This window comes from Lissotriton helveticus, chromosome 8, assembly GCF_964261635.1.
Source record: "Lissotriton helveticus chromosome 8, aLisHel1.1, whole genome shotgun sequence".
Taxonomy (NCBI): Eukaryota; Metazoa; Chordata; class Amphibia; order Caudata; family Salamandridae; genus Lissotriton; species Lissotriton helveticus.
This window is the reverse complement of record NC_136069.1, coordinates 1,461,355,889-1,461,380,133: the sequence shown is the minus strand read 5'-3', so window position 1 is coordinate 1,461,380,133 and position 24,245 is coordinate 1,461,355,889. Positions and strand designations below refer to the sequence as shown.

At 49.7% G+C, this 24,245-nt stretch overlaps 1 protein-coding gene across 1 annotated transcript in view; it reads left to right on the top strand.

Annotated features, from left to right (window-relative positions):
• SCAF4 (SR-related CTD associated factor 4) overlaps nucleotides 1–24,245 on the top strand; it is a 1,013,644-nt gene that overhangs the window by 424,667 nt on the left and 564,732 nt on the right. Inside the window, exon 14 of the mRNA XM_078658400.1 lies at nucleotides 4,849–4,940. Within this exon, the coding sequence (XP_078514526.1) occupies nucleotides 4,849–4,940 (92 nt within the window). The remainder of the gene's footprint in view (nucleotides 1–4,848; nucleotides 4,941–24,245) is intronic.

Below are 24,245 nucleotides of genomic sequence, written 5' to 3'. Positions count from 1 at the left end.
ATGGCGTTCGATACACTGGAATGGGTATACCTGATGGCGGTCCTTAAAAAGTTGGGTTTTGGCCCTAATTTCATCGGTTGGGTCCGACTCCTATACACTGAACCATTGGCTCAAGTGATCGTAAACAACAAAACCTCTGAAGTGTTCGCACTCGGTAGAGGTACGTTGCAGGGCTGTACGCTCTCGCCACTTCTCTTTGCAGTATCCCTGGAGACGCTCGCGGCCTGGATACGGAGAGACTCTTCTATACGGGGATTTAAATAGACTGAAGGCTAGGAGGATCGTATCTTCCTATACGCAGACGACATCCTCCTATATTTCACCTCCCCCAAAAAGTCATTATGGTCATTATGGGTAGTTCTAGACAGGCTTCGGGAGAAACTCCGGTTACAAAATTAATTGGAGCAAATCACTGATGTACGTCCTACATAGAAACCCTCCTACCATGCCAAAGGACTGCCTGATTCAGACAGTCACAGAAGGATTTAAATACCTCAGCATCTTCATTTCTACTGATGCCAGGACCCGCTATGAACGCAACCTCCTCCCACCCTTGCAAAGATTCAAACGAGACACCGCTACCTGAAAACGCTCCCGTTGCCTTTTCTGGCATGGGGAGCACTCGTTATAATGATGGCACTGCCACGTTTCCTATATGCCCTCCAAAATTACCCAGACCTGGTCCCACCAAAGTTTTTTAAAGATATTGAAGCTACACAAAAAGACCTGCTGTTGGACGGGATGCCACAGATCTCGCTCCACAAACTGACACTTGGTTGGTACGATAGGGGAATTGCTCTCCCGATATTAAAAAATATTATTGCGCTGCACACTTCTCAGCCATCAACCAATGTACATACTGTAGTGATGATGACCCCGCATATGGCATGGACAAGTGGATTGTACCTGGAGGCGACTTCACGAGGGCATTGTACTCCAAAACCAGCAAATATCCCCTTACGGGACCTACAAAACACTCTGTTCAAATTTGGCACGCTGTAAATCGCAGCTTGGGCTGGGCCAACAAACTCCCGCTTGCAACCCCGCTCTGGGACTCTGCGTGCCTGGGTGCACTGGGTTGTACCATGGGGTTCGATAAGTGGGATCTGATCTGGCTCTCACGCATAGGAGACCTCTGGGGACTGCACCGAATAGTAACATTTGCTTCACTACAGCAGACACATGAAATGATTCTGAATATTTCCGCTATTTAAAAGTCCAAAACTCCCTTCAAGCAAACATCCCAGCAGGCACAGTACTCCTGGAGTCCTCTCCCCATGAAGATAGACTGCTAGATATATGCCAGTGAAATCCATTTCCCTTACATATAAAAAGCTCATACATCACACTCCTGATCCCCTCATGACGCTGAGGAAAAAATGGGGGAGGAACGGTTTAGAAATAGACGATAAGGAGTGGCAGGAAGCACACTCTTCCCCTAAGGAAGTAGCCATATCCGCAAAGCTACGACTGATCCAATTGAAGATCCTACATCTGGTGTATCTTTCTGGGCGCAGACTGGTGTTGATTGGCAGGAGCACAGATGCAATGTGTAGGAGGCACTGTGGTCTTTAAGGGACTTTCTTGCACATACGCTGGGAGTGTCCACTAATCCAACTTTACTGGAAAAAAGTCCATAGATGTAAGAGTACGGTATAGGGGTGGAACTTTGACTTGAGATAAAAAGAGGTCTCTTGAATTTTTGGGAACCCACAGACTTAAATGCGAAGGGCAAAACCTGGGTAACGCTGGGACAGATGGTTGCCAAGCGAAACATCGCTCGCCTCTGGGGAGCGGCAATGCCACCAACACTCAGAGCATGGAGAGATGACATGGATTGGTGTATGACGCATGAGAAGACAGTGTATGTAGCTTGAGGCTGTCCCTGAAAATGGATAGCGCTCTGGACCAAATGGAATAAATATTGAGGGAATGTGTGTGAACCCCTACGTGTGCCCTCCCTTGACGAACCACCAACACCATGATATATGAAGAACAAATACACCGGCGCACATCACATAAAGTCACTCAATATTCAACATTTGAATTTCATACATAGGTGAATCTTTTTTCTCAATGAGACATGTTTTGATGTGCAGATATGGTATAGCAAACCTGCCCTCTTGTGATGTTTATAACACCATGATATATGTATGTGAGTAGAGTGCTAACCCCAGAGTTGTTCAAGATTATAATGCATTACACTTCTGCCTGACGATGAGAATGTAACACAGATATTCGGACTACTATTTGTATGCAATGACCACTTCTCTGAATGTTCAATAAAAAGAAATAAAAAAATAAAAAGGCTAGACGTCCTTCCACAAGAGAATGCTATGCAGCAAAGTGGTAAAGATTTGTTATTTACTGCAATAACAAACCAATAGATTCACTGGAAGCTTCAGTTCAAAACATCATTTGCTATTTATTACATCTGCTTCGTGCCAATTTAGCATACTCTTCCATACGCTTTAGCATACTCTTCCATACGACGTTTCTTCATTCTAACAACTCTCTGGCCCCATCACAACATGGGTTCAGGGCTGATCATAGCACTGAGTTGGCTCTGTTGAAATCCACTGAGGAAATCAGAGAGGCTATAGACAGAGGAGGTAGTGCTGTTCTGTGTTTTTTTTGGACTTGTCCGCGGTCTTTGACACGGTCCATCATAAGTTATTGATGGACTAATTGTCTGCGATTGGTGTCGAAGGCCTAGCATGGAAACTCAGTCTTTTTTAGCTGATAGGACCCAAACCGTGGATCTGGATGGTAATTAATCTAAACCATTCACACTCCCCTGTGGGGTGCCACAGGGCTCTTCGTTAAGCCCAACGCTTTTCAACATGTCTGGCACCTCTAGCGGGAGTCATTAGAACCTTTGGCTTCCAGCTCACCTCCTACGCTGACACAACACAAATTGTGTTGTCACTGATGAGGGGAGGTGAGAAAGACTGGGGACCGTTTCCATGAGTGCATGAGCGCAATATCTGCTGGATGTCCTCCAACTGTTTAAAGCTTAACTCTAATAAGACTGAGGTCTTAAAGTTCGGGAATAATCCACATGTGTGGACACCGGAATTGTGGCCAGAAGACCTGGGCCTTTGCCCCATACCCACTAAGAAGGTCATAAACATGGGGGTACTAGTTGATAACAAACTTGCCATGGGGGATCAAGTAAGCCTGGTGACCTCAGCCTGCTTTGATACTCATGCATCCGCCCTTTGAGCCATTGCATAAATGTGAACAGTAATTTCTCATTTGGAAGGTAGCTTTCCTCATAGCTGCCACATCACTGAGGAGAGTAGGTGAGCTTCAGGCACTAACCATAGAAGAACAACTTTTACAAGTACACCAAAACAAAGTAGTCCTTACGACCAACCCTTAATTTCTACCAAAGATCATTTCTGCCTTTCATATCAAGCAATCTGTTGAGTTGCCTGTGTTCTTCCCTCAACCAGATTCTGTGGCAGAACGTGCTTTGCACACTTTAGATGTGAAAAGAACACTACTTTACTATGTAGAAAGGACAAAATCTTTCCGAAAGACAAAACTGTATTTCGCTTTTGCGCCACCACATAAAGGCAATCCTGTATCAAAATCAGGCATTGCAAGGTGAATAGTCAAGTGCATTCAGACATGCTATGCAAAGGCAAAACAAACAAAGACAATTTTCCCTTGGGTGCACTCCATACTCAGACTAGGGACTTAATGGCATTCTTAGGGAATATATCCATAGATGACATCTGCAATGCTGCACCAAGGTCTACACCTCACACATTCACAAATCACAATTGTGTAGATGTGTTAGCAACACGGCAAGCTAGTGTGGGCCAAGCAGTTTTACGTACACTATTTCAGACGACTGCGTCAGCTACAGGTTCGCCACCAGTTTGGAGATAACTGCTGTATAGTCTATGAAAAGCATGTGATCTGCAGCTCACATGCTTCAAACGGAAAATTATTCTTTTGCAGCGTGAATCTTTCTGGATTCACTATGCTGTGCATTCCACGGTCTAGTGGTTGGGTCCAGAATCGTAGTATTTATTTATTTTCGTAGCCCAGGTGGGCGTCGACATCCCACCATTTGGTGTCCTCCCGTGACGTTGGAGCGCTTCCGCCGGAAGCTCCCACCTTTGGGCGCCATCTTCAGATTCTTTTTTCCGCTGTTGGGTCTGGATCGTCACCGAGACGTTCCATAGTTTTCTGGAGAAAAAAGAGAAAATAAAGCCGAAAACCACCGAAAAAGTTGGAGAATACATCTCGCAACAATTGGTCTGATGTTCAGTCTTTGATTGTTTGAATTCATTTGCTGACTGAGTGTGTACAGTAAAGGCTTAACACTGTCCTTTTACTGCTCGCCCACACTACCACAAATAGACAGTAAGGCGAATCTACTTTTACCTCTGCCTACCTATGGGGTTCCACTGGACTGTGCGCACTCTACCTCGTTTGGTATAGTATTTACAGAGCCAGCTTCCTACAACTTTGTGTTTAGAATACTTGCTTACAGCGTAAATTGCAGTTCTAGCCACTAGTTCTTTGCCATGGAGAGCCAGTTAATCTCTAAACCCACAATAAAAGAACGACCCCTGCCATATTGTTTTAGTTCCAGGTTTAGCGCAGTGGCATGCAGAATGCATTTTCTTGGTTTAGAAACTCCAAACCCATCAAAACAAACTTTAAGTGTTAAGACTTTGATTTTAAATACATGTTTCCCCAAGGTTTTGATGATTCATTGTGAACTGGGAAAGGCAGTCTTGAGTGCCATTTGTTCAAATAAATTGCCTGCATGTGAGTGAAAACCTGCTATCATGCTTTTAAAGATATTTTGTTTATTTTCTTTTTAAGGAACAGCCCATGGAAGTTGAGCAACCTAGTGCTCCAGAGTTAAAACAGCCTGCTCCTGAGCTGAAAAAGTCGCACTCAAGATCTGCATCTAGGTGAGAAGCATATATGTCTGTGAAAAAATGTCTTATTGCATGCCCGCCCCTAATTTTTACTGAATTTTATGGCTGGTTTTTAGGTATTGCCCAGCGATACAGCGCATGTGTTGTTCGACTTGGCGAGACCTATAGTTGTCGTTTTGGTGGGCGAAGTGGGACAGATGTGCATGCGTTCGGACAGGAGATGTGCACTCCGTACGCGTGCACATCTCCTATCCCAGCGTAGGGCTTGTGTTTCAACACAGCGCGTGCATGGCACGCTTTCACTTTCCCTCCCTCCGTCGGCTCCAGATAAAATCGGAAGCTCCCGGGGACCCTACACGGCGTCCGCAGTGCCTTCCCGCGCCCGGACAGGATGCTTTCACTGTTTTTAGCAGCGGACATAGATATGGCGGCCTCGTTTCATCATTTGTTCACTGCGTGTAGCAGGACTCCCACACGAGCTCGCGTCTGGGTCCGAATGATACTCTCGGCGCTGAAGGCTGCTGGACATGGATGCGCCCGGTGATGTGATAGCAGAGTTCGGGTGATGTAAAAGCAGAGGTCGGGAGTTACTCCAGTATTGGAACTTTCATAGATTCCCATAGCTTGTATCATTCCCTGTCGTCTGAATGGGAGCCTCTGTAAATTAAAAATAACATAGTAGTAGGTACAAACGAGAAAGAAAGGCCTAGGCCTCATCTCATTTTGTAGCATAACCACCTCCTTTTGCGAAAGACCAAAAAACATGTACCAACCATACAGATTAGCCTCACCCCTTAGAACCCTCCTGAGAGCCTCAGAGCCTCAGATTTTCCACTTCACGTTGTGCTAAGGGAGTCTCCACTGAGCTCTGCTCAGATTTCTCTACAACTTTGGATTTTGAAATTTTTTCTCTTCAAGGATGTCGGATAAGGAAAAAAAAGCTTTATTTAAGGCCTGTGCTACTTGCTCTAAGAAAAGGCTTTACATGGAGGACAAGCATAAAGACTGCATTTATTGCTTGTACCCGGATCATAAGGCCACTGAATGTAAGATCTGCAGGACCTTCTCTACAAAGACCCTGAGGGACAGGGAAGGACGTCTTCTGACCTGGTTGCAGAAGATGAAGTCAAGGAAGGAAGTTCTGTCCAGTGACAGTGATGATTCCTCCTCAGCTACATCTTCAAGGAGGTCTAAAAAGAGGGGTAGGTCTTCCCCTTCAACTTCATCTGAACCTCCTACTAAGGCCTTACGAAAGACCTCCGATAGGTCTGACAGGCCCAGTCCCAAGACATCTCCTCACCGAGGTGTAAAGGAGAGGAAGGGACTAGTTCTTAAGGTACTTTCAACTCAGAAGGAGGTCCTAGATCCTTCGGTTTCCTCTCCACCATCTGAAAAGGAGAAAATTGTTCAAGAAACTGGCTTCTGTACCTCAGGAGGGAAGATCTGAGAGGAAACACCGTCCGACAATATCAGTTACGTTGACGACGGAATTGAAAATTCACCTCCGTCTATTCCAGCTCCGTCGACGCTACAAGAACATGTCACAATGTTGTTGACAACCTCTACAATGACTTCGACGATGGTGTCAACGACGTCGACGTCGACTGCGACTATGTCGATGACTGATACAATGCTACTGACGTCGAGCTCGTCGTCTGCGACTATCAGCTCATCGTAGTCGACGATCCATTCTCCGACGAAGATTCCTTCGACCTCGTCGACGATTCAAAAAGTTTAGATCTGTATAAGGACACCAAATCACTCCGGAAATGACATCCCCTCGTAGAGTGACACCATTACCTCCGGCTTTGCACTTGGAGGAAGAATATTCAGAGGAAGGAGGAAGGTCCTTTTGGGGTTGTTTACAGCCCATCCCAACTTCTAGTAAAGTACCAGGACTCTGATTCTCAAGGTCATTATATGGAACAACAACGATGTGTTCCACGAGATAGGCCTCAGGAGCATTCACAGCAGGGTATGGTAGCCATGCCATCCTCCCTCATTAGTGACTTACAACTCATGTTGCTGGATTACAAGAGAAGGTTTCCATCTCAGACCTCGGAGCAGTCAATGCAACCACCGCCTCCACCAACCCTGACTTATTCTTCAGCTACAGTGGATCTTCAGTTGACCCAACCTCTGGAGATGGAACCAATAGAAAGTCACCAGAATATCATGACTGTGCATCATGATTGTAGGAAGGTAGAACCCTGACTATGGTTGCCCCCAACTTTTTGCCTGGTGTTTTGCTGGTTTTCTGACTTAGTTGACCTGGGACCCTGCTATTCAGGGCCCCAGGCCTACTGCTCTCTCTGTAAAATGGATTCCATGTACCTTAGGTACATATCTAAATTGGATACTGAGTCACCTTATCAGTCCCTGTACAGTGTACCTTAGGTACCCAGGTGTGAGAAGTTGGCCTGATGTGCAGTGCTCACTATTCTAGTGATCACTATATATCAGTCCAAACAACCCTTATTGATGATTGGTTGTAAGTCAACCTTATAGACCAGCTATCCTAGTAGCATGGATACGAGCAGTCTAAGGCTAAGACTCTAGAGGGCGTGTTAAGCCAGCTGTTTTACCATCACATTACCCCTTGAACACCCAGTGAAAGGACACCACACAAGTGTTATGAAAATAAACAATGTATTTATTAGAATCACAACAACCCTGTACTCTTTATGAGGACAGGGTGCTAAGCACACAACAAAACTCTTACGAAAATACTTTTAAGTTAGCACGTTACACAAATGCCCGAGGGGCACGAAAAACCATATACGCTAAAAGTGGAATGCGAATTACTAGCAGGTAAGTAACGATTCTCAGAGGCTTTGGGATCGCTAGGACTGGACTACTGAACCTTTAGATTACTAGCAGGAGGCCTAGGGAACTCGGGTGCAGAGTGTGCACTCTCACGCGGGATGCGGGACAAAGTCTATGGAAGCTAGAATTCACAAAGTTAGTGTTCACGGGCGAACCCGACCTGGTGGGAAGAAAACGACAGTGGATCCTGACCCTAGGATAGTGAGGCTATGCTGGGACACCGAAGTGCCGAAGTTACCTAGCCCAGGGGCTGCAGCTGCATAGGTCTGAAAAGACGTCGGGGATCTCGTTGCCGGACCAGGAGCCTGGAAGGAAGAAGTTGCTGGCAGGCGACCAGTGAAGGAAAGTTCGATGGATCCAAGCCTGGATCAAGGAAGAAGAAAACCTGAAAGCAGAGGGGACCAAGTTCTTGAATCACTAGCCAGTGATTAAGTGGGCACCAGGATGGCACCGGGCGAAGTCACCGCAGTCAGGTGAGTGGGCGCTGCTGGGCTCTGCAGTCTCTCGGACCAGGAGGCGTTGTCGGCGACCAGGATGGAGGTGCGAGCTGTCCCACGATGGATGAAGTCGTTGGCGTCGAAGTTACCCAGGATTGGGCAACAAGCCTTGGCTAATTCAAGCCCACGCGGTGGACTCAAAATGGCGTCTTGAGTGGACCAGGAGGGTCCGGGGTGCTCCTCTTCTGGAAGGGAGCAAGGGCCAGTCTGGAGCAACCAGACCAGCAGCAGAAATGTCGTCGGGCGTCGTCAGGAAGGCCACAAGCCAACGGGCTAGTAGCCAAACAACGCGGTGAGCAGCGGAAAGCAGAAGGGCCCCACGCAGATCGTGGAGATGCTGGGGGGCTGCACTTCGGAGCTGGAGCTGCTCAGAGTCGGGGCTTCTCGGACCCCAAAGCACTCACCAGTAGATTACTCGGCGGGCTTGCTGGAAAGAAGTCGTGCAGTCTTGCAGATGGCCGGTCCCTTGAGGTCTCGTCGCACCCACGGTTCTCAGCTGGGCTGTAGAGGTGGGTAGAGGTCAGAGGTGCCAGGGAAGCCGGTTCTCGTCGAGCTGGGCAGTCGGATTCCGGAGGAAGGACTTGCAGCAGACCGCAGTGTTCTTGGATGGTGCCTGCGGATGCAGGGTGACTACTCCTTAGTCACAAGGGAGAAATCTTAGGAAGAAGTCTTGAGTTCCTTTCGCAGAAAGTAGTTTCAGGATTCAAAGATGATCTGATTTGGAAGGGGGCCAGTCTCTACCTTTATCCAGTAAAAAGGGGCTGGCACGCGACTAAGTCCTGCCCTATGGGTGGGACTAGGAGGGGGGTGGTTACACCCACTTCCTTGGCGGGCTTTTCCCCAGCACAGGGTCTGGAGTGACCCTGGAACTGGTTCCAGCCAGCCTATGCACAGTGAGCACCGGGGTGCCACGTGCAGTCACCTTCCTCTAAAGCCCTGCCTACCTACAATACACAAAACCCTGTCTGGGACGGTGCTGGCACCGCCCCTGGCAGGAAACCCTTTGTCCTTATCTCCTGCTCTGGGAGGACTCCCAGCAGCAGGAGGGCAGACTTGTGTCTCGGTGGCAGCATCCATTTTGTGGATGCTAAGGCTCTGTCTGACTTTTAACCGGGTTATAGGTTACAGGCATGTCGTGTCCCTCTAGAAGGGTGGAATGCTAACCCCGTCGCCAGAATTGGCGAGGGGTTAGTATTCCAATTCGTATGACACCTTACTCGACATGTTTTGATAAAGCGATACCAGAGTTGGCACATAACCGCGAGGATTATAATGCACTTAAGAGTATATGGTATGCGATATCATGGAAACGGCTAAGGGATGGATCCCGAAAGCCGCAGACAGGCTCAGCTCATGCTAGAGCACCATCTCACACGATTCCAAGCACTCTGCCTTCAGGATTGTTAAGGCCTGCTATAGGAGTGACTGATAGGAGATCTGTGTGTCCATTTTAGGGTTAGATATAGGTATACTATATCTAAAGCAAAGGGTGAGTACACCACCTTGCCCCAGCTGTCGTGCAGCCAGTTGTGTCAGTTTTAGTTAGTCAATCCAGGGGTGGCACAATACATGCTTCAGCCCCTGGGAGACTTCTGGGTGCACCTCAGCCCTGGGTACAGGGACTTGGAGAGGGCCCAGTGCCAATTCAGTACCTGAGTACAATTTGGATAGAGAGAACAGCTAGGCTGTGGGTCTGATTAGCAGGCCCACAGCCAGGGAAAGTCGTAAACCAGTGCAGCAAAAAGCAAAAAATCTGGGTGATCATAGGATTGCAGACCCTACTCTCCTACATGACCCCCCCCCAAACTTTGGGACAATAAGCTAACCTTGACCAGGTGAGTCTTCTTGCTCTAAGTGGAAATACCTGGAGAGCCCATCAGCATTGCTGTGATCAGTCCCAGGTCTATGCTCCACTGTAAAATCCATCCCCTGTAGGGAAATGGACCACCTAAGCAGTTTGGGGTTTTCACCCTTCATCTGATTTAGCCACAAGAGGGGCTTATGGTCTGTCTGAATGGTGAAGTGAGTGCCAAACAAGTAGGCCCTCAGCTTCTTCAGGGCCCAGACCACAGCAAAGGCCTCCCTCTCAATAGCTGACCAATTTTTCTCTCTGGGTGTCAACCTCCTACTAATGAAAGCAATAGGCTGATCATTACCATCAAAATTCAGTTGAGACAGAACAGCTCCCACCCCCAACTCAGAAGCATCTGTTTGGACAATGAATGGCTTGGAGTAATCTGGACTCTTGAGGATAGGTGCTGTGCACATGGCCTGCTTTAGGTCATTGAATGCTTTGACAGCTTGCTGTCCACTGAACTTTCTTTGGCATCTTTTTGCTTGTCAGGTCATTAAGGGGGGTCACTATGGACCCATAATTTCTGACAAACTTCCTATAGTACCCAGTCAGGCCCAAGAAAGCTCGAACCTGAGTCTGGGTGATTGGAGGAGTCCAGTCCTTGATGGCCTGTATCTTACTCTCCAGTGGCTGAACCTGGCCTCCACCTACAAGGTGGCCCAGGTATACAACCTGTGACTGCCCTATCTGGCACTTTGTGGCCTTGATAGTGAGGCCTGCCTTTTGCAGGGCCTCTAACACTTTCCTCAGGTGGACCAGGTGATCCTCCCAGGTGGAGCTAAAGACAGCAATATCGTCAAGATAAGCTGCACAGAAGTCATCCAGCCCAGTGAGGACTTGATTCACCAACCTTTGGAAGGTGGCAGGTGCATTTTTCAGTCCAAAGGGCATTACCACAAATTGATAATGCCCTCCAGGGGTAGAAAATGCTGTTTTAGGTTTGGCTTCCTCAGCTAACCTGATTTGCCAATACCCAGCTGTCAAATCAAATGTGCTTAAGAAGTTGGCAGAAGCCAATCTATCTATAAGCTCATCTGCTCTTGGTATTGGGTGGGCATCAGTCTTAGTGACTGCATTGAGGCCTCTGTAGTCTACGCAAAACCTCATCTCTCTCTTACCACCCTGGGTGTGAGGCTTTGGCACTAGAACTACTGGGCTAGCCCAAGGGCTATCTGAGGGCTCAATGACTCCCAGTTCCAACATTTTCTGCACTTCAGTTTTGATGCAGTCTCTAACATGATCAGGCTGTCTGTAGATTTTACTCTTGACAGGCAGACTGTCTCCAGTGTCAACATCATGGGTACACCAATCAGTTTGGCTGGGTGTCAGAGAGAACATATGTCGAAAGGATTGCAGAACTTGCCTGCAATCCTGTTGCTGATGTTCAGTGAGGCTGCCACAAAAGACAACACCATCAACTGACCCATCATCAGGATTCTGAGTGAGCAGGTCTGGGAGAGGGTCACTCTCTTCCTCCTGTCCCTCATCTGTGGCCATGAGCAAGCTCATGTCCTTCCTGTCAACATATGCCTTGAGCCTGTTAACATGGAGCACTCTGAGAGGGCTCCTGGGAGTTCCAAGGTCCACCAAGTAGGTAACCTCTCCCTTTTGCTCAATGATGGTGTGGGGCCCAGACCATTTGTCTTTCAGAGCTGCTGGGGCCACTGGCTCCAGCACCCACACCTTCTGTCCTGGCTGGTACACAGTCAGTACAGCCTTTTGGTCATGCCAAGCTTTTTGAAGTTCCTGGCTGGCCTCAAGGTTTTTAGATGCCTTTTCCATATACTCAGCCATCCTGGAGCGGAGACCAAGTACATAGTCCACTATGTTGGTTGCAGGCTTTTTGAGAGGTCTCTCCCATCCTTCCTTCACCAAACACAGGGGTCCTCTTACAGGATGCCCATACAGAAGCTCAAAAGGGCTGTAGCCAACCCCCTTCTGTGGGACCTCTCTGTAAGCAAACAAGAGGCAGGGGATCAGGACATCCCATCTTCTCCTAAGAGGTTCAGGTAGTCCATGAATCATCCCTTTCAGGGTCCTGTTGAATCTCTCAACAAGCCCATTGCATTGTGGATGATAGGGTGTGGTGAACTTGTAGTTCACACCACACTCTTTCCACATGGCAGTCAGATATCCTGACATGAAGTTTGTACCTCTGTCAGAAACGGCCTCCTTAGGGAAACCCACTCTGGAGAACACTCCAACTAGGGCTCTTGCCACTACAGGGGCTGTAGTGGTCCTAAGGGGAATAGCCTCAGGATACCTGGTGGCATGGTCCACCACCACCAGTATAAACTTGTGTCCTGATGCTGTCTGGGGTTCCATTGGACCAACAATGTCAATCCCCACTCTTTCAAAGGGAACCCCCACCACAGGTAGTGGTATGAGGGGGGCCTTTGTTGTGCCACCTGACTTACCACTGGCTTGGCAAGTGACACATGAGCGACAAAACTCCTTGGTATTCTCATTCATATGGGGCCAGTGAAAGTGTGAGACAAGCCTGTCCCAAGTCTTTGTCTGACCTAAATGACCTGCAATGGGAATCTCATGGGCCAAGGTGAGAAGGAAACCTCTCAGAGACAAGGGGATGACCAGCCTCCTGGTTGCACCAGGCTTGGGGTCTCTTGACTCAGAGTACAGGAGTCCATCTTCCCAGTATACCCTGTGGGCACCTGTGGCATTCCCTGCAGCCTCAGCAGCAGCCTGCTGTCTGAGGGGTTCAAGGGAAGGGCAGCTCAACTGTTCCTTCCCCAGGTCTGCTCTGGAGGGTCCCCCTGAGCCCAGAAACTCAACTTGATCAAGTTCAAGCTCTTTAGGCTCAGTTTCCCTCAGCTCTTCTAGATCAGCCTCCTCAGAGACTTGATCCTCAACCTGGGGCAAGGGGGAAGGCAAAGCCTTACCCTTACTGCTCTTCTTCTTGGAAGGTGTCTGGTCCATCATTTCAGGATCCAGCACCTGTTCAGTGGGGCATTTTCTGGCCTGTGACCTAGTCACAGCAAGCACATGTGCTGGCAAGCCTAACATCTCCATGTGAGTCCTCTGCTCCACTTCTGACCATTGTGATGACTCCAAATCATTGCCCAACAAACAATCAACTGGGAGGTCTGAACTGACTACAACTTTCTTTTGTCCCTTCACTCCACCCCAGGAGAAAGCCACAATTGCCACACTATGACTAGTAGTGACATTGCTGGCATTGGTCACCAGGAAATCAGTACCTGGCATGATCTGTCCAGGGTCCACAAAGTTAGGTGTCACCATGGTGACACTGGCACAAGTGTCCCTATAGGCCTGAGCCATTTTGCCATTAATCAAAGGTGTCTGCCTGTATTTGCCCAAAGTATTGGGACTTATTTCAGGGGACATATCCATATCCCCTGTACAGACAAGGACAGCCTGAGTGAGTGTGCCAACTAAGTTGTCAGACCCCTCAGTACCCAAGGTTAACCCAACTAATGCCTTGGGAGTGACACTACCACTACTGACTGTACTAGGGGGTGCAGTTGCTTTAGGAGCCGTAGTGGCAGGAGTTTGTCCTCCTCCTCTTTTGGTGCACTCACTAAACCAGTGAGATTTACTTTTGCAGTACTGGCACCACCTTTTTGACTGGCCTTCTTGAGTCTTCTTCTTCTGGGAAGCCTGACCCCCACCCTCTTTGGTTTGTTGGGGACCTGGTGAAGACTTCTGGTCATTTTGCTCATTCTTAACATTACCCTTCTGGTCTGCTTTCTTCTGACCACCCTGGTTCTGGTTCTGGTTCTGCTTGATCCTTGTCCTGACCCATTTGTCTGCCTTCTTTCCCAATTCTTGGGGAGAGGTCAGATCTGAATCAACAAGGTGCTGGTGCAGCAACTGGTTCTGACAATTGTTCAAAATTTGTTCTCTCATCATTAGATTATACAATCCTGTGTAATCTGTAACCTTGCTACCCAGCAACCAGCCCTCCAAAGCCTTAGTGGCACAATCCACAAAATCAGACCAGTCCTGAGACTGAGTTTTCTGGGTGTCTCTGAACAGCAACCTGTACTGCTCAGTGGTTAAACCAAACCCATCAACCAGTGTATTCTTCAGGACCTGGTAATTGTTAGCATCCTCCACTCTTGTAGTGAGGAGCTTATCTCTACCTTTACCATCAAAGGAGAGCCACAGTATAGCTGCCCACTGACTCTGGGGAATGTTCTGCACAGTGCAGGCCCTCTCCAGAGCAGCCATCCATTTCTGGATATCATCCCCTTGCTTAAAGGGGGGCACTATTTTAGTCAGGTGTTTAGTATCTAAACCCTTCTCTCTATCTCTTGGGAGATTGCTGCCACCAGTGGGAGCTAGCCCACTCATCTGCTGCTCTCTTGCCAGGGCAAGCTTCTCTTTGGCCAGGGCAATTTCTTCCCTTTCAATCCTCAGTTCAGCTTGTCTCATCCTAGCCTCATGCTCCTTTCTCTGAGGGGAAGTAAATCTCCTCTGTGGAGGATTCCTTCTCCCCTGAGAAGAGGCATTAGAGTGCAGAGATCTATTGGAGTCCCTAGAAAGAGATCTATCTCTCCTAACTCCAAGGTTAGGCCCACTTCGGGTCAGTACTGGGGGTCCCCCAGATCTTAGCCCAAGTAAGTCTAAGTTGGTCTTAGTTAGCCTTCTGACTACCTCAAGACCTTTGTCTACCTCATCCCCAGAGAGTTCCTCCTGATCCTCCTCCTCCTCAACTGCAGTAGCAGTGTTGGGGAGGTCTGGATCCCCAGAGGTTCCCTCTAAGGCTGGCATGCTCTCATGTAACTGAGAGAGCTTTCTGGCATCATATGTCTCTAAGAGACCTATCAGAAAGGGAATGGTGGGGTTAGACCCCTGCTTCAGTTTCCTGGAGACACAGAGTTGCCTCATCTCCTGAAAATTGAGAGCTGCATATCTTGAAGTGACCTGTGGAGGGTCAGCACTGACCAGGGGAGTCTCAGTAGAGTCCCCCTGAGTCGACATGCTTTTCTAGTGAGGTGTAAGTGGTGCACTTACCTACACTATATGTTTGCCTACTGATCCCTTGCTAGAGTTGTAGTTTAGGGTGTGCTAGGCCCTAGGAGCTACAACAGCTGGTTCAGTAGAACTCAGAGTATTCTAAGCTAAGTTATATGTACCTTTAGTACTTATGTGATCTTTCACAAGATATTCTTAGGGCATGTGTGGTAAAACAACAGCAAGCTCAAATCCCACCGCTGCCACCAATGTGAGAAGTTGGCCTGATGTGCAGTGCTCACTATTCTAGTGATCACTATATATCAGTCCAAACAACCCTTATTGATGATTGGTTGTAAGTCAACCTTATAGACCAGCTATCCTAGTAGCATGGATACGAGCAGTCTAAGGCTAAGACTCTAGAGGGCGTGTTAAGCCAGCTGTTTTACCATCACATTACCCCTTGAACACCCAGTGAAAGGACACCACACAAGTGTTATGAAAATAAACAATGTATTTATTAGAATCACAACAACCCTGTACTCTTTATGAGGACAGGGTGCTAAGCACACAACAAAACTCTTACGAAAATACTTTTAAGTTAGCACGTTACACAAATGCCCGAGGGGCACGAAAAACCATATACGCTAAAAGTGGAATGCGAATTACTAGCAGGTAAGTAACGATTCTCAGAGGCTTTGGGATCGCTAGGACTGGACTACTGAACCTTTAGATTACTAGCAGGAGGCCTAGGGAACTCGGGTGCAGAGTGTGCACTCTCACGCGGGATGCGGGACAAAGTCTATGGAAGCTAGAATTCACAAAGTTAGTGTTCACGGGCGAACCCGACCTGGTGGGAAGAAAACGACAGTGGATCCTGACCCTAGGATAGTGAGGCTATGCTGGGACACCGAAGTGCCGAAGTTACCTAGCCCAGGGGCTGCAGCTGCATAGGTCTGAAAAGACGTCGGGGATCTCGTTGCCGGACCAGGAGCCTGGAAGGAAGAAGTTGCTGGCAGGCGACCAGTGAAGGAAAGTTCGATGGATCCAAGCCTGGATCAAGGAAGAAGAAAACCTGAAAGCAGAGGGGACCAAGTTCTTGAATCACTAGCCAGTGATTAAGTGGGCACCAGGATGGCACCGGGCGAAGTCACCGCAGTCAGGTGAGTGGGCGCTGCTGGGCTCTGCAGTCTCTCGGACCAGGAGGCGTTGTCGGCGACCAGGATGGAGGTGCGAGCTGTCCCACGATGGATGAAGTCGTTGGCGTCGAAGTTACCCAGGATTGGGCAACAAGCCTTGGCTAATTCAAGCCCACGCGGTGGACTCAAAATGGCGTCTTGAGTGGACCAGGAGGGTCCGGGGTGCTCCTCTTCTGGAAGGGAGCAAGGGCCAGTCTGGAGCAACCAGACCAGCAGCAGAAATGTCGTCGGGCGTCGTCAGGAAGGCCACAAGCCAACGGGCTAGTAGCCAAACAACGCGGTGAGCAGCGGAAAGCAGAAGGGCCCCACGCAGATCGTGGAGATGCTGGGGGGCTGCACTTCGGAGCTGGAGCTGCTCAGAGTCGGGGCTTCTCGGACCCCAAAGCACTCACCAGTAGATTACTCGGCGGGCTTGCTGGAAAGAAGTCGTGCAGTCTTGCAGATGGCCGGTCCCTTGAGGTCTCGTCGCACCCACGGTTCTCAGCTGGGCTGTAGAGGTGGGTAGAGGTCAGAGGTGCCAGGGAAGCCGGTTCTCGTCGAGCTGGGCAGTCGGATTCCGGAGGAAGGACTTGCAGCAGACCGCAGTGTTCTTGGATGGTGCCTGCGGATGCAGGGTGACTACTCCTTAGTCACAAGGGAGAAATCTTAGGAAGAAGTCTTGAGTTCCTTTCGCAGAAAGTAGTTTCAGGATTCAAAGATGATCTGATTTGGAAGGGGGCCAGTCTCTACCTTTATCCTGTAAAAAGGGGCTGGCACGCGACTAAGTCCTGCCCTATGGGTGGGACTAGGAGGGGGGTGGTTACACCCACTTCCTTGGCGGGCTTTTCCCCAGCACAGGGTCTGGAGTGACCCTGGAACTGGTTCCAGCCAGCCTATGCACAGTGAGCACCGGGGTGCCACGTGCAGTCACCTTCCTCTAAAGCCCTGCCTACCTACAATACACAAAACCCTGTCTGGGACGGTGCTGGCACCGCCCCTGGCAGGAAACCCTTTGTCCTTATCTCCTGCTCTGGGAGGACTCCCAGCAGCAGGAGGGCAGACTTGTGTCTCGGTGGCAGCATCCATTTTGTGGATGCTAAGGCTCTGTCTGACTTTTAACCGGGTTATAGGTTACAGGCATGTCGTGTCCCTCTAGAAGGGTGGAATGCTAACCCCGTCGCCAGAATTGGCGAGGGGTTAGTATTCCAATTCGTATGACACCTTACTCGACATGTTTTGATAAAGCGATACCAGAGTTGGCACATAACCGCGAGGATTATAATGCACTTAAGAGTATATGGTATGCGATATCATGGAAACGGCTAAGGGATGGATCCCGAAAGCCGCAGACAGGCTCAGCTCATGCTAGAGCACCATCTCACACGATTCCAAGCACTCTGCCTTCAGGATTGTTAAGGCCTGCTATAGGAGTGACTGATAGGAGATCTGTGTGTCCATTTTAGGGTTAGATATAGGTATACTATATCTAAAGCAAAGGGTGAGTACACCACCTTGCCCCAGCTGTCGTGCAGCCAGTTGTGTCAGTTTTAGTTAGTCAATCCAGGGGTGGCACAATACATGCTTCAGCCCCTGGGAGACTTCTGGGTGCACCTCAGCCCTGGGTACAGGGACTTGGAGAGGGCCCAGTGCCAATTCAGTACCTGAGTACAATTTGGATAGAGAGAACAGCTAGGCTGTGGGTCTGATTAGCAGGCCCACAGCCAGGGAAAGTCGTAAACCAGTGCAGCAAAAAGCAAAAAATCTGGGTGATCATAGGATTGCAGACCCTACTCTCCTACACCAGGGCATAGGTGTACCCAGGGCCTACCAGGGGCTGCAGCATGTATTATGCCACCCCTGGCTGGCCATCCAAATCTGACACAACTGGCTGCTTGACAGCTGGGGCAAGGTGGTGTAATCACCCTTTGCTTTAGATATAGTGTACCTATATCTAACCCTAAAAATGGACACACAGATCTCCTATCAGTCACTCCTATGGCAGGCCTTAACAATCCTGAAGGCAGAGTGCTTGGAATCGTGTGAGATGGTGCTCTGGCATGAGCTGAGCCTGTCTGCGGCTTTCGGGATCTATCCCTTAGCCGTTTCCATGATATCGCATACCATATACTCTTAAGTGCATTATAATCCTCGCGGTTATGTGCCAACTCTGGTATCGCTTTATCAAAACATGTCGAGTAAGGTGTCATACGAATTGGAATACTAACCCCTCGCCAATTCTGGCGACGGGGTTAGCATTCCACCCTTCTAGAGGGACACGACATGCATGTAACCTATAACCCGGTTAAAAGTCAGACAGAGCCTTAGCATCCACAAAATGGATGCTGCCACCGAGACACAAGTCTGCCCTCCTGCTGCTGGGAGTCCTCCCAGAGCAGGAGATAAGGACAAAGGGTTTCCTGCCAGGGGCGGTGCCAGCACCGTCCCAGACAGGGTTTTGTGTATTGTAGGTAGGCAGGGCTTTAGAGGAAGGTGACTGCAAGTGGCACCCCGGTGCTCACTGTGCATAGGCTGGCTGGAACCAGTTCCAGGGTCACTCCAGACCCTGTGCTGGGGAAAAGCCCGCCAAGGAAGTGGGTGTAACCACCCCCCTCCTAGTCCCACCCATAGGGCAGGACTTAGTCGCGTGCCAGCCCCTTTTTTCAGGATAAAGGTAGAGACTGGCCCCCTTCCAGATCAGATCATCTTTGAATCCTGAAACTACTTTCTGCGAAAGGAACTCAAGACTTCTTCCTAAGATTTCTCCCTTGTGACTAAGGAGTAGTCACCCTGCATCCGCAGGCACCATCTAAGAACACTGCGGTCTGCTGCAAGTCCTTCCTCCGGAATCCGACTGCCCAGCTCGACGAGAACCGGCTTCCCTGGCACCTCTGACCTCTACCCACCTCTACAGCCCAGCTGAGAACCGTGGGTGCGACGAGACCTCAAGGGACCGGCCATCTGCAAGACTGCACGACTTCTTTCCAGCAAGCCCGCCGAGTAATCTACTGGTGAGTGCTTTGGGGTCCGAGAAGCCCCGACTCTGAGCAGCTCCAGCTCCGAAGTGCAGCCCCCCAGCATCTCCACGATCTGCGTGGGGCCCTTCTGCTTTCCGCTGCTCACCGCGTTGTTTGGCTACTAGCCCGTTGGCTTGTGGCCTTCCTGACGACGCCCGACGACATTTCTGCTGCTGGTCTGGTTGCTCCAGACTGGCCCTTGCTCCCTTCCAGAAGAGGAGCACCCTGGACCCTCCTGGTCCACTCAAGACGCCATTTTGAGTCCACCGCGTGGGCTTGAATTAGCCAAGGCTTGTTGCCCAATCCTGGGTAACTTCGACGCCAACGACTTCATCCTTCGTGGGACAGCTCGCACCTCCATCCTGGTCGCCGACAACGCCTCCTGGTCCGAGAGACTGCAGAGCCCAGCAGTGCCCACTCACCTGACTGCGGTGACTTCGCCCGGTGCCATCCTGGTGCCCACTTAATCACTGGCTAGTGATTCAAGAACTTGGTCCCCTCTGCTTTCAGGTTTTCTTCTTCTTTGATCCAGGCTTGGATCCATCGAACTTTTCTTCACTGGTCGCCTGCCAGCAACTTCTTCCTTCCAGGCTCCTGGTCCGGCAACGAGATCCCCGACGTCTTTTCAGACCTATGCAGCTGCAGCCCCTGGGCTAGGTAACTTCGGCACTCCGGTGTCCCAGCATAGCCTCACTATCCAAGGGTCAGGATCCACTGTCGTTTTCTCCCTACCAGGTCGGGTTCGCCCGTGAACACTAACTTTGTGAATTCTAGCTTCCATAGACTTTGTCCCGCATCCCGCGTGAGAGTGCACACTCTGCACCCGAGTCCCCTAGGTCTCCTAGAAGTAATCTAACGATTCCCTAGTCCAGTCCTAGCGATTCCAAAGTGTAGGAAGGTTGACCCCTGACTATGGTTGCCCCCAACTTTTTGCCTGGTGTTTTGCTGGTTTTCTGACTTAGTTGACCTGAGGCCCTGCTGTTCAGGACCTCAGGCCCACTGCTCTCTCTGTAAAATGGATTCCATGTACCTTAGGTACATATCTAAATTGGATACTGAGTCACCTTATCAGTCCCTGTACTGTGTACCTTAGGTACCCAGGGCCTAGGTGTACCCAGGGCCTACCAGGGGCTGCAGCATGTATTATGCCACCCCTGGATGGCCATCCAAATCTGACACAACTGGCTGCACGACAGCTGGGGCAAGGTGGTGTAATCACCCTTTGCTTTAGATATAGTATACCTATATCTAACCCTAAAATGGACACACAGATCTCCTATCAGTCACTCCTATGGCAGGCCTTAACAATCCTGAAGGCAGAGTGCTTGGAATCGTGTGAGATGGTGCTCTGGCATGAGCTGAGCCTGTCTGCGGCTTTCGGGATCCATCCCTTAGCCGTTTCCATGATATCGCATACCATATACTCTTAAGTGCATTATAATCCTCGCGGTTATGTGCCAACTCTGGTATCGCTTTATCAAAACATGTCGAGTAAGGTGTCATACGAATTGGAATACTAACCCCTCGCCAATTCTGGCGACGGGGTTAGCATTCCACCCTTCTAGAGGGACACGACATGCCTGTAACCTATAACCCGGTTAAAAGTCAGACAGAGCCTTAGCATCCACAAAATGGATGCTGCCACCGAGACACAAGTCTGCCCTCCTGCTGCTGGGAGTCCTCCCAGAGCAGGAGATAAGGACAAAGGGTTTCCTGCCAGGGGCGGTGCCAGCACCGTCCCAGACAGGGTTTTGTGTATTGTAGGTAGGCAGGGCTTTAGAGGAAGGTGACTGCAAGTAGCACCCCGGTGCTCACTATGCATAGGCCGGCTTGAACCAGTTCCAGGGTCATTCCAGACCCTGTGCTGGGGAAAAGCCCGCCAAGGAAGTGGGTGTAACCACCCCCCTCCTAGTCCCACCCATAGGGCAGGACTTAGTCGCGTGCCAGCCCCTTTTTACAGGATAAAGGTAGAGACTGGCCCCCTTCCAAATCAGATCATCTTTGAATCCTGAAACTACTTTCTGCGAAAGGAACTCAAGACTTCTTCCTAAGATTTCTCCCTTGTGACTAAGGAGTAGTCACCCTGCATCCGCAGGCACCATCTAAGAACACTGCGGTCTGCTGTAAGTCCTTCCTCCGGAATCCGACTGCCCAGCTCGACGAGAACCGGCTTCCCTGGCACCTCTGACCTCTACCCACCTCTACAGCCCAGCTGAGAACCGTGGGTGCGACGAGACCTCAAGGGACCGGCCATCTGCAAGACTGCACGACTTCTTTCCAGCAAGCCCGCCGAGTATTCCACTGGTGAGTGCTTTGGGGTCCGAGAAGCCCCGACTCTGAGCAGTTCCAGCTCCGAAGTGCAGCCCCCCAGCCTCTCCACGATCTGCGTGGGGCCCTTCTGCTTTCCGCTGCTCACCGCGTTGTTTGGCTACTAGCCCGTTGGCTTGTGGCCTTCCTGACGACGCCCGACGACATTTCTGCTGCTGGTCTGGTTGCTCCAGACTGGCCCTTGCTCCCTTCCAGAAGAGGAGCACCCCGGACCCTCCTGGTCCACTCAAGACGCCATTTTGAGTCCACCGCGTGGGCTTGAATTAGCCAAGGCTTGTTGCCCAATCCTGGGTAACTTCGACGCCAACGACTTCATCCTTCGTGGGACAGCTCGCACCTCCATCCTGGTCGCCGACAACGCCTCCTGGTCCGAGAGACTGCAGAGCCCAGCAGCGCCCACTCACCTGACTGCGGTGACTTCGCCCGGTGCCATCCTGGTGCCCACTTAATCACTGGCTAGTGATTCAAGAACTTGGTCCCCTCTGCTTTCAGGTTTTCTTCTTCCTTGATCCAGGCTTGGATCCATCGAACTTTCCTTCACTGGTCGCCTGCCAGCAACTTCTTCCTTCCAGGCTCCTGGTCCGGCAACGAGATCCCCGACGTCTTTTCAGACCTATGCAGCTGCAGCCCCTGGGCTAGGTAACTTCGGCACTTCGGTGTCCCAGCATAGCCTCACTATCCTAGGGTCAGGATCCACTGTCGTTTTCTTCCCACCAGGTCGGGTTCGCCCGTGAACACTAACTTTGTGAATTCTAGCTTCCATAGACTTTGTCCCGCATCCCGCGTGAGAGTGCACACTCTGCACCCGAGTCCCCTGGGCCTCCTAGTAGTAATCTAACGATTCCCTAGTCCAGTCCTAGCGATTCCAAAGCCTATTAGAACTGTTACTTACCTGCTAGTAATAGGCATTCCACTTTTAGCGTATATGGTTTTTCGTGCCCCTCGGGCATTTGTGTAACGTGCTAACTTAAAAGTATTTTCGTAAGAGTTTTGTTGTGTGCTTAGCACCCTGTCCTCATAAAGAGTACAGGGTTGTTGTGATTCTAATAAATACATTGTTTATTTTCATAACACTTGTGTGGTGTCCTTTCACTGGGTGTTCAAGGGGTAATGTGATGGTAAAACAGCTGGCTTAACACGCCCTCTAGAGTCTTAGCCTTAGACTGCTCGTATCCATGCTACTAGGATAGCTGGTCTATAAGGTTGACTTACAACCAATCATCAATAAGGGTTGTTTGGACTGATATATAGTGATCACTAGAATAGTGAGCACTGCACATCAGGCCAACTTCTCACATTGGTGAGCAGCGGTTGGGATTTGAGCTTGCTGTTGTTTTGCCACACATGCCCTAAGAATATCTTGTGAAAGATCACATAAGTACTAAAGGTACATATAACTTAGCTTAGAATACTCTGAGTTCTACTGAACCAGCTGTTGTAGCTCCTAGGGCCTAGCACACCCTAAACTACAACTCTAGCAAGGGATCAGTAGGCAAACATATAGTGTAGGTAAGTGCACCACTTACACCTCACTAGAAAAGCATGTCGACTCAGGGGGACTCTGCTGAGACTCCCCTGGTCAGTGTTGACCCTCCACAGGTCACTTCAAGATATGCAGCTCTCAATTTTCAGGAGATGAGGCAACTCTGTGTCTCCAGAAAACTGAAACAGGGGTCTAACCCCACCCTTCCCTTTCTGATAGGTCTCTTAGAGACATATGATGCCAGAAAGCTCTCTCAGTTACATGGGAGCATGCCAGCCTTAGAGGGAACCTCTGGGGATCCAGACCTCCCCAACACTGATTCAGCAGTTGAGGAGGAGGATCAGGAGGTACTCTCTGGGGATGAGGCAGACAAGAATCTTGAGGTAGTCAGAAGGCTAACCAAGACCAACTTAGACTTACTTGGGCTAGGATCTGGGGGCCCCCCAGTACTAACCCGAAGTGGGCCTAACCTTGGAGTTAGGAGAGATAGATCTCTTTCTAGGGACTCCAATAGATCTCTGCACTCTAATGCCTCTTCTCAGGGGAGAAGGAATCATCCACAGAGGAGATTTACTTCCCCTCAGAGAAGGGAGCATGAGGCTAGGATGAGACAAGCTGAACTGAGGATTGAAAGGGAAGAAATTGCCCTGGCCAAAGAGAAGCTTGCCCTGGCAAGAGAGCAGCAGATGAGTGGGCTAGCTCCCACTGGTGGCAGCAATCTCCCAAGAGATAGAGAGAAGGGTTTAGATACTAAACACCTGACTAAAATAGTGCCCCCCTTTAAGCAAGGGGATGACATCCAGAAATGGATGGCTGCTCTGGAGAGGGCCTGCACTGTGCAGGGCATTCCCCAGAGTCAGTGGGCAGCTATACTGTGGCTCTCCTTTGATGGTAAAGGTAGAGATAAGCTCCTCACTACAAGAGTGGAGGATGCTAACAATTACCAGGTCCTGAAAAATGCACTGGTTGATGGGTTTGGTTTAACCACTGAGCAGTACAGGTTGCTGTTCAGAGACACCCAGAAAACTCAGTCTCAGGACTGGTCAGACTTTGTTGATTGTGCCACTAAGGCTTTGGAAGGCTGGCTACTGGGTAGTAAGGTTACTGATTTCAAGGGATTGTATAATCTAATTATGAGAGAGCAAGTCTTAAATAATTGTCAGAACCAGTTATTACACCAGCACCTGGTAGACTCTGATCTGACCTCTCCACAAGAATT